The 11,835-nt window shown below is 33.5% G+C and overlaps 1 gene segment (V, D, J or C); it reads right to left on the bottom strand.

Annotated features, from left to right (window-relative positions):
* Positions 1–421: 421 nt before the first annotated feature.
* Positions 422–8,652, bottom strand: LOC127934975 (Ig kappa-b4 chain C region-like). The segment is given in 3 exon segments: positions 422–937; positions 2,664–2,777; positions 8,565–8,652. Coding segments are annotated over 3 exon segments (522 nt in total).
* Positions 8,653–11,835: the final 3,183 nt, after the last annotated feature.

Genomic DNA, 11,835 nt, shown 5'->3' with positions numbered 1-11,835 from the left:
CTGTAATCTCATTTCCAATAAATGAGAAATGAATTCCCTTTAAAAAAAACTGAATATTTAATCAATCTTCATATTCTGTATGATTCTGTAATGAACAGATCATTTTTGCATTCTTCCCATTCAAATGCATAAATCACAAAAAACTGTAAAATAGAAAAGATAAAAGTTACCAATAAAATCATTTGTTACTGTAATTTTCAACTACTTTTAGATTTTGAACTTACATACATGTATGTATATATATATATGAATGAAAATACTTAATTAATTAAATGTAGCTATATACCGTAACTTATATTTTCCATTTAAAAATATTCTTTATATTTCCATGCTCATCACAATATCACACATCCTAAAAAGTGACATTTCATGTTTTAGTTTTTGTTTTGTTTTAAAATGTTCATAGAATTCAACATCATAATTGAGACAAAATGCTTTTATTTGGCAGCAAGAATAAAATGAGCAACAAAACTTTCAGAGAATTGCAGTTGCAGAATTACAACAAATAAGATTTTATAAGTAATGTACTAACAGCAAGAAGCATACTAACAGCAGTGTGTGTGTGTGTGTGTGTGTGTGTGTGTGTGCGCGCGTGCGTGTGTGTGTGTGTGTTTGTTTTATTCATCACACTGCTTTGTGTTGAGGCTCTTGGTGACTGCAGTGTGGGACGGGTGCGTGGCTTCACAGCTGACGGTTGCTGCTCTGCTCCACTCACTCTCAGTGAGGCTCAGGCTGCTGCTCCAGCTGTACAGTCCATCCTTCTGCAGCTGACTGGGACTCAGATCCACACCAGAGCTCCTGCTGCTGCAGTCCACCTTCCAGCTCAGCTTCCAGTCAGAGGGGTATCCCTTACTGGCCACACACAGCACTGTAGCCTTCCCCTGCTGCAGCTCGTCTCTGGAGGGCAGCAGCACTGTGAGAGCGGGACGAGCCGCAGCTAAAGAGAGACAGAGATGGAAACTGTGATGTTTCATTCTTCTGAAAAACAGCTCTGTCAGTCATTCTGAGAGTCTTTCACTTCCCTTTAAGACATTCAGAGTTAATCAAGCAGATCTGAAGAGCAACATGCTGTAAAAACATATTTCTTCAGCAATCACACAAACATATTTGTTTCACTTTAATTTAGTTTGGATGTTGCATAGACTTCCATTGATTTTATATCATCTTGGTGATATTTTATAACCTAACCCATTCCATATATTCCTAAACATACCCATCACAGAAATATGTGAAGAAAATTAGATTTACATAAAAACATTTTCATTTGATTAATAAGAATTTTTAATAGTGAGGACCAGCAAATGTCCTCACTACGTTGTCAAAGTATTTCATAATATAAGTGAGGACATTTGGTACACACACACACACACACACACACACACACACACGTTTGTTTTTGTGAAAAGTGAGGACATCCCATAGGTGTAATGGTTTTTATACTGTACAAACTGTATATTCCATCGCCCCTTCACCAACCCTACACCTAACCCTAACCCTCACAGGAAACTTTGTGCATTTTTACTTTCTCAAAAAAACTAATTCTGTATGATTTACTAGAGTTTTGAAAAATGTGTACATGGGTTATGTCCTCATAAGTCACCCTCTCCTTGTAATACCTGTGTCATACCCATGTCAATATACAGAGTTGTGTCCTGATATGACACAAAAACAAGAGCACACACACACACACACACACACACACACACACACACACACACACAGACACAAAATCGTTAGCTTTATTATTCATTTGGCAGACACCTTTATGCAGAGCTTCTTATATTGCATTCAAGGAATACTTTTTATCTTTCCCTTTGGAATCATCCCCATGACCTCGTACTTGTAGTCAACCTGTTTGAGCTGTAGACATGGTTATCTTTAAAATATCAGGTTTTTGTTTTTTGTATGTTCATATTGTTAAATTATCTCTTGTTAAAAATTGTAATTTTTATTTACATTTTACATTTTTAATTTTATTTTTCTTATAGTTTTGATCGCCCTGTCGGGGTTCAATCTGCAAGAACAACTGGCTGGATGTACATTATCCCTTACATAATAATTGAAAACAATTAATAATAATTAAATATTTTTAACCTCCTATCATTACTAAGCTGTCCTATTATATACATTAAAAAAACTTGACATTTTAGGCTTGCACTCTATACATTTACTAACTTCTTGTTTTCTATTAAAAGAATAGCTTCTCTAAACTTTTTGTATTCGTTTTTTCCTTTTATTTATTATACAATTAATTTTGATAAATTTGGATAAAAGCGTCTACTAAATGTATTGTAATGTACATTGACACTTTCCATGTGTAATAAAATGTTTAAATATTTTCTTGTTTACCTGTTAAACAGATTTGTAAAGGTGAGTAATAGACTGCATACTCATACAGAGTCTTACAATCGTTGTTTGTCAAATTCAGTTTACCATTCTGATGGATAAATGCCCAATAATTAAAAAAAATACTGTTTTAAACTGATTTAAAAGTGTGCAAGTGTTTGGTATTGTCACACCAGAATAAAACTTTAAAATTTTTCCCTTTCCCTTTTATTAGACACTGGTATTATTTTTTTTAAATGTGTTTTAAAAACAAACAAATCTTCCCTTGTAATTTTAATTCAGTTTTTCATTTTTAAAATAGAAATAGATTGACTTACTTCCAACAGAGAGTCGGGTGCCCCCACCGAACGTGTACCACACTGATACAAACCCAATCAGTGGCTGTACAAAAACCTCCTGCACTAAAACTGACACTGACACTAGACAGTTTGCTATTCACAGTTGATAGTAAAAATATAAGAATACTGTACATTTAAAGAAGCTATAAAATAAGGCGATGTAATTAAACCATTTTAAATTGAATACAATTAAAAAATATATTAAATATGACATAATTCTAATACAAACATTACTGCTCTAAAAATAAAATATGCACATCAATACCTTCATGTAAAATAATATTTAGGAATTTAGTTCACTTAAAATTATATTTTATTTATATTTCATATCAACATTTTATTTGCCTTTTATAGTCTAATTTACAAGCCTGTATTACTTATACAGTATCCGTGCAGTCAGTATGTAAACAAAAACAATAATGATAGTCTCTGAATATGCTGCAATGCTATATAATCTATTCAGGTACACATTTTGTGAGCGTTTATCTATCTTATTTCATTCAGCACTTACTTTCATCACTCAGTTTGGTTCCTACAACAAAAATCATCCAAATTAATTCATTCTCAATAATAAAAAGATAGATAAAACTTGTCTTTTTTTTTAGATAACACAAGTTTTAATTCAACTATATGATTAACTTATCATTAAAATATGTATATAATATTACAAAGGTAACTGTCACATAAATAAGAAGATATTTCAGGTCAGGAAGGGTTTTTCCAAAATAATGATGTTTTTCCATGGGCAGCTCATGCATTAGTGTTTATAGTCTTGTGAACACTTTTAACAACTGCAGACGTTGTGGAACAGAAACAAATATGATCTTCATCTGGGCATTTTACTGCATCAAAGGTAATTTCATTTTCATTTTTTTTTTCTCATGCACAAATCATTATTTGAATTCAGTTGTATTCTTTGGGGCAGGTTGTTAAATCAGTTGAGCTCAGTCAAACAGTCACTATTGATTGTAAGGTCAACAGTGTAGTTTATAGGTATCCAGAGGGCTCAATATCCAAAGATTACTACATCTCCTGGTATCTTCAGAAATTATTATTACTGTGTGAGTGTCCATAGGATCAGTGACAAATGGGTGTTTATACAGTGAAAGCATGCTGTACAAAAACCATCCTTACTGACAATATGCTGATGTCTTGAGAGAAAAAAAAAAAAAAGGTTTGCAGTGAGAGTGTATTAATCTTTCAATCCAGACCTTCCCTATCAAAATCATCACTGGAAATGCTTTTCATATTACATATCTAATTACCATCAGACAAATAATACTCATATGCTTTACACAAACAAGAGAAGAAGAAAAATATTATTTTAATTAGACAACTCTATAAAAATGGATAAATCTTCTAATGTATTTGTCTCTGTAATCTGAATGTTAACATTTATACATATCATACTCAAGTTCTATATATTTAGTAATTTCAGGTCAGCTATAATATAAAAGATTTGGGCTTTATGTGCAAGAATTACACCAAACCTTGAAAACAGTATTACTTGAAAAAAGAAGTGCATCCCCCAATGTATCAGTCAGTCTGAAGCAGTCATGCATATAAAAATCAAAGGAATAGGACACATTTACAAAATAACAAATCATAATCAAATATTAGATTTTTTTTTATATTTGTATTTAATTATTATTTTTCACAATAAAATTAGCCTGAAACGAACAATATAAATTTACGTTAATTGCAGATATATAGTAATATTTATCCGTAGTGAAAATATTCCATTATTTTATTTTTTCATTATTATTTTGGAAATAAAATGTATATATCAACCCTCTCAAAGAAAAAAACGTGTGATGTTTTACTGCCCTCTATTGGATTCTCAACGAGAACACACCAATTAGAAGCAAGTAATCTACGTGACCTGAATGAACCTGTTCAGTGACGTGTCAAGTCCTGAACTGAACTGAGCATGAGTTTTTTATAAAGCAACAAATGGACATTTATTTATTTATTTATTTATTTATTTAATCACAGAACAGACTTTGGTTTAACTGACAGTTATTGGTCATTACAACATATATTTATGTATGTTGTATTCTGAATCATAATTAGCAAGAAAATGAGAATGAATGAGAGTGGAAGTTTTTAAAAAAAAGGGCCTATTCATGTTATACAATAAGAGTTCAGAGAACCAGTGATGGATGAAGTACACAAATCAAGTACTTGAGTAAATCTACAGATCTGTATAGTAAAATATAACTCCAAAATTTTCTCGATTGAAAGTACAAAAGTAATAGATTTTTTTGTATGTACTTAAGTAAAAACAGATTAATCAGGCATGTGAAAAAAATAAAGTAAAAACTGGAGAAAAAGCTAGAGAAAAAAAGTAGTAAAAACAGTCTACGCCCAAGTCACGCCCACAAGCCACGCCCACAAGCCACGCCCCAAAATATATATTATATTGTAAAAATACATAATGTCCCATAAAAAATAACAAGCAGCATTTAATTATCATGACAAAAAAATAATAATATATTATAAGTACTTTAAGTACTATAACATATTATAGTAAATATAGAATTTTTATTATTATTAAAGTATCTTCCAAAAGTTTGGAAACATTAAAGTTATTAATTATTTTAAAATAACCTTTTATAATAATCTTCTGCTCACTAAGGCTGAAATTATAAAAAAAGAAAAATACTTAAATATTGTGTAATATTATTACAAATACAAAATAAGTTTTCAATTTTAATATATTAAAAAATTTAATGTTATTCCTGTGATGCAAAGCAGAATTTTCTTCATTACTATCCAGTTTTCAGTGTCACATGACCTTTAAGAAATCATTCAATCATTCATTAAATTTATGTTTTCATGTTTGAGTGGTATCATTGTTTCCAAAGAAATATTAAGCAGCAATGTTTTTAATATTAATAATAATCAGAAATGCTTCTTGAGCAGCAAGTCAGCATTACCTATACCTACAGTGTAAACTTCTCTTTGTAAACAACAACAAATTTATAAAGCAGCTCAAACCAAGCACAGCTAGCACTAACAGTGAATAAAAACTAAACAAAACTTAACAGCAGACATGTAGCACGTCAGACTATAATCTATTATACAATTACACCACAACTGTTGGGAATATTACAAATCTCAAATTCTAACCACCATTCATAAAAAGCCTCCGGGTCGAGTAACACAATGACTTACAACTATAACATTTGAAAGGATACTATGGCAAAGTTGTTACTTTCTTTATTCAAACTGATTTTCTTTTTCATGAATATATGGTTGACCTGAAGAATGAAAGCTGTATCATGCACTTGGAATATTCTGAGCTATATCTCCGCTTATCGACACTATACGGTGTGACAATACGCTCACCAGATGAGACACAATACAGATAATTGGTACACTAGAACGTGACAATATTTTAATACTATTTTTTATGAAATTTTCAATGGCCAAATATTTGTCTTTTAATTACAAAAAGTAAAACAATGCAGTTGTATTTAGAAATATTTTAACTGATCTAGGGCTGTAACTAATGATTCTTTTGGTAATCAAGTAATCTACTGATTATTTTTACAACTGAGTAATCTGTTTTTTTATTTTATTTTATTTTTTTTGTAATACAAAATACAAGTGAAAACCAGGCTTTAGTTTGACTATTTATATATAAACTAACGATGAGGCAATAATAATTGGCTCAAATAAAATATCATTGACTTCCATAGAAAAAAAAAATACTATGGAAGTCAATGGCAACCACCAACTGTTTGATTAACAGCAACCTTCAAAATATCTTCTTTTATGTTCAACATTAGCAACTCATACAGGTTTGGAACGACATGAGGGTGAGAGAATTTTCATTTTTGGGTGAACTATCCCTTTAATGTCAGCCCTGTCTGTGAAACCTTGAAGTGGCAAATTAAGTTGTCCTTGTGTTTCAGCACTTGGGGGCACTCTCACCATGCAAACCAGTGATGCTTTTTGTCTCTTGTCCATGAGAACATTTGAACTTTTAATGTGTTGATTGCATTATTCACATAAGTCAGTGGTGACATTTCCATTAACTAAAGGAATGGAATGGTGTTCATTGTGGTGTATAACATTCTTGTCTGAGGTACCTCTGTTCTATCTCAAACTGATGTGCAGAGACGACTAAGACATTTAAAGCTTGATTTTTGTGTACTAATGGGTATACTCATATACTTGAACTCTGGCATTGTGTATATAACAAGTCCCTTGCGATCATCCTAATTTAAGTCGTTTGGGAAAAAAGCACAAACTGAATGAATAAATATTAACCTGAAAAGTGTATACACTATATGCTTATGTTTGAAATGGAATATTAGCTTATTACTTACTAGATACTTTATGCTAATACAATTCAAATTATTAAAAAAGTATACTGTGTGAAATAGTGTTCATTCCACACACACATACAAACAAAAAATGATTCAAACAGTATTCTATATGTGACCTCATTATTTTGCGTATTTAAAAAAAAATTGATAGTAATTGAGTCAAAAAAAAAAAAATGCTAATTGTGCCTAATGGAAGAAAGGCAATTGTTGTATTGTAGGATAAAGTAGAGGTTTTGCAAACTTAGGTCATGCATATAGGAAATGATGAACTGTATAATGTGCACACTATACAGTACGTACTACTGCAGAAGGTTATTTTGAAAAAGCCCTTTAGTTCTGTGGCACTCTCAGTATTGCTCCGTTTGTTTGAGCAGCTCAGCATTTCATTAGCTCAACCAATTTGCATGAGCACTTCTTGTTTTTTTGAACAAAAATCTGTTTAGAAATCATTATTTTTGCAGTTCTGTTTAGTGCTGTTTATGCACAGAAATGACACATATTTAAAGTGATTTGTAGTCTTTCTACATCACACATAACGGTACAAAAATAATTATGGCTGGCATCATTTTTATTGCTCATTGCTTTTCAGTAAACTACTTCTTTGTTGCTTGCTCCATAGTTGTTTTATTGCACACCTCATGGAAAATACTTCTCTGTCTACAGTATGTCTGCTGAGTCTGTTGTAGTTTATTTTAAATTTGTAAAAAGACATTCACATGTCTTTTAATACTTAACCTGGTGAAACTCAGCCTTGGCATTTAATGCCCAGTGAAAAGCAGCACCCTGCATCTAATCACTGTCCTCACTGGGACTTTGAAGTGCTATCAGGTTCAGCGCTGAGGTGGGTGAATAGGTAAACAGAGCTTTATTGTCATAGTGGAGGTTAAGCATGGAATAAAAGAATAGTTGAGATCGCTTGTCTACTTTGGAGCCTGGCTGCCCCAGGAGGAGGAGAGACTATTCAGGGGAAGAAGAGCCATTGTCCCAATTCTCCAGTGGTAAAGCTACTAGGATCCAAGTAGAATGCATTTATTTAAATAATGTAAAACCTGACATGTGACAAGTGATGACTGAGAAATAAAAATATACAAATAAACATTCCTCAGAATCATGCTGTATCATATTTGATACTTGCATTTTAACTTAATCTTACTAAAAAATAAATAAATTATTAATAAATAATGTATCAATTAAATAAATAATCAATTAAACCTCAGTCTAGCCTTAGAAATTCATGTATCAAATATGATACTGTAGGGTTTATAGTGTTAGTTTGCATGCCTCATAATGTGTTTGACTTTACATGTCAAAAACATTACTCACATTTTTCTGTTGTAGACTGATAACTTAAGTCAGTAGTAAAGTTTATTACGCTAGACATTATGGGACAAGCGACAGGCGTAGATTACTTTTGGCCTATTAGGTGACTTTCACTTTGTTTTACCGCTGCCTCTGAGGCTCATTAGGCCTTTTACAGCCGAGCTTCTGATTACCAGCTCTGATCTACCTTGGCTTTAGAGTTCAGAACACAGCCGTGGGTTACCTTGGGTCAGTGCACACACACACAGACCCTCATACAGGCCAGGGGCTGTGGTCATCACCATAATTCCCGCTCTCAGTCTGAGCATCATCACCCAATAAACAGCAAGAGTCTGACTTGTGGTTTATAAGAACATTCAGTATGAATGACGTAAAAGTTTCACCAAATGGTTCTGAAGCATCAGCACAATGTTTGTTAGTGTTTGCTGGTTATCTTTGGATTGGTGTATATTAAGATTAGGTTTTGGTACTATATTAAACTTAATTGGCATACATATTAAATCATTATTAAACATGCCAGACTAATTCTCATTATGCAATTAAAACAATTGTTATAATAGCTGGTAAATCGTCTAATATGTGCAAAATGTGTATAACAGCTGTTCATCATAAAGTTTGTCTGCAGGGAACTCTGCCCACACTTTCAGAGCTCGTTGTGAATGTCCTGCGTGTTTGTATTTACTCACAGTTACTCTCTACTGCAAGGGTAGGGAACATTGATCCTGGAGGGCCACTGTCCTGCAGAGTTTAGCTCCAACACTGAAAAAAAAAAAAAACTACCTGTATCCTGAAGACCTTGATTAGCTTGTTCAGGTGTGTTTGAATAGGGTTGGAGCTAAAATCTTTAGGGACACAGGCCCTCCAGGATCAACGTTCCCCACCTCTGCTCTACCGGAACCCAATGTCCTCTTTACTGTAACCGAACGCAGCCAAAGAGTCAATATTGTAAATTTAGTTTCGCTGTCTGACAGAAAGTTTAGAGCCTCTGTGCTGGCCTTTTCATAACACTGCATGGTTGGAAATAAATCCACATAGTTAATGGACCATGGTCCATTAGTAATTCCCTGTACATAAACATGAAACTTCTGAGTGTTTGCATGGCGGCTTGTAAGTTTAAACTACTAGTTTCTTTAGGGCTTCTTCTAAATTAGGGATGTTAATTTAAAGTGATTAAATAGAAAAAAAAGTGTTAAAAATGAATGTAATTATTCATGCCTAATGTCTAGTCAATGCTTTTTTTGTTGTTAAATTTGGCAAGTGGGGTAGATAGCGCCGTATACAATACAATTTTTACATCATGTAATAAATTTGATAATTTTGCAAGCACATTATAGTGTAAATCATTAACATTAGTCTGAATATAAAATATTTTTTTTTTTCTTTTTTACTTAACTGACTTAAAATCTAGATTAATTAATACATTTGAGAAATTTGAAACGTAAGTTAACGTAAGTATTTTAGTATTAATACAATTTATAATGTTTTAAACAGTCCCTTTTATTTATGTATTTATATATTAACATTAACCTAGATTGATAGATGATGTCTATGTTGTTAATTGTTAATTTATAATACCTAAAATATATTAATGATACCATAATTTTTAATTTATTCACGTAATATAGTCCTTAAATTGACCATTTATATCTGTGGACAGATTCAACAACATTTTGACCTATGCTGGTGCGCACAGTCAGGAAACTGACAATTGGTGCCTCTGTGTTACACAGCTTATAAAAACTGAAAGAAATCTCAAGGCAGTGTGTTAGCTGTGCCAAAAGTGTTGTGCGGTTGGACTCCCTTCGGATTTGGCCAAATTGCATTTGAAAATTTCTCTAGCTAAGGCCAAAGGATCTTGTGTCAGTCGTACATGTTTTCCAATGTTTGTTAATCCCCCAGGAGACACAGAGGGGTGAAAATGAAATCAGCGTTCCAGGTTAAAGCAAATAATCAGCCTCCCTCAATGGAAATCCAGGGCAGATTGATGTCATTTGTTTCTAAAGACTAATTGTGCCCAATCAAGCCTTGATGCCAATGAAGTGGATCAAATGATTGACAAGTTCTGTTCAGTGTTGACTTTGGACTAAAGGCCGCTCGTTAGATCATGAGTTTAAGCTCAGGGAGGAAATAACACGCTGGCGGTGTCAGCAGGCCAGGTGAATGCATGGACCCTGAAGTGCAGAAGAAGAATGTGATGTCAAAGGAAGAATTTGAAGGTAAGAGAACGTTCATGCCAAGTTCGAGAACGTTTCATTTCCGTTTTGTGAAAGCAGAAAGAGACTAAATGATTGCTTATGCACAGTGACCAAACTTGAAAATCATTTTTGTCATTTTCTCTGGAAAACATTGACAATATTTGGCCCTGGCAGCATGATGACATCTGTTTTCTCAGCTTTAAGAAGCACTCAAATAACAGAGGTGAAAATAACATTAGGTAATCCTCCAGAGTGCCTGTTTTGTGTTCATGCCTCCTCAACCTAAATGGAGCTCCATTCTTTTTTCTTTTTTTTTTTTCGTCATTGCAGAGTCATTTACTTCACATTTGAAGTAGTTCAGTGGTAAGGTTAGATTACGCTACACCTCTTTGATGATGAAACAGAGCAGATTTTAATATTCAGCTTTTGAATCATTACAATCATTGCTTTGATGCGCTTCAAGCTTTTTTTTCTCTGTAAACCGACAATAGGTAATACCCACAGTGGGAACAAGGTGTTGAGAGAGCAGTGGCTAATGTTGAGTGATGGTGAGGCGGTGACATTATATCCAGTTTCCAGAGCCCCGTGTCGGTGTCTGCCACCTCATGGCACCACTTTAACCCCCAGAATTCCTTGCATTCCTCTAGTTGCAGGCCACAAGCTTCACTGTGGCCCATTTAAGATGACTCACTTTTTTTTTCTACCATTAAGCACCACCAGGCAATTGACCCCCTGACCCTCTACAAGCGACCTGTTAGAGTGGCTTTCAAGTGTATACTTAAATCTTCATGGGAATGGCCTCCCTGATCCAGGATCAGGTCCTCCTGAGCAATCAACACCTAGAGGTTAGTTGGGTGAGCTTGAACCTTGTGGTCAGTCTAGCATGCTAAATAGTTTCTGTCTTTGCTCTGGCTATGTGCATGCACATGCGTGACTCTGTGTGTCTGTGTGGGGATTGTGTTTCAAGTTCATTTTGACATGATCAATTTGGAAGTGTTTTTATTTTGCTATGGAATGTTTCTGATTGGCTTACACATTTAACCAACAATAATGTTGCATTGAAGAAAAATGGTTGAGGTGTATATTAGTGGTTTTTTTAGGGCTGTTTTTTTAGAGTGTATGAAATTATCCTGATGGTTTGCCATCTTTTCCTGTGTGAGATGAGATCTTGTTACATTGGAAAAGTTGAAACATTTTTAGCTGCTTTTTAAAATGGCCAGAATATTTAGCAGTTTGGAGACTCAGAAAATGTCCTGCATCTTTTTTGGCTGTATTTCTGGCTTTAAATGTCACTCAAAA

This window comes from Carassius gibelio, chromosome A19 (genome assembly GCF_023724105.1).
Source record: "Carassius gibelio isolate Cgi1373 ecotype wild population from Czech Republic chromosome A19, carGib1.2-hapl.c, whole genome shotgun sequence".
Classification (NCBI taxonomy): domain Eukaryota; kingdom Metazoa; phylum Chordata; class Actinopteri; order Cypriniformes; family Cyprinidae; genus Carassius; species Carassius gibelio.
Note: the sequence above shows the minus strand (reverse complement) of the source record. Positions and strands in the feature narration are given on the sequence as shown.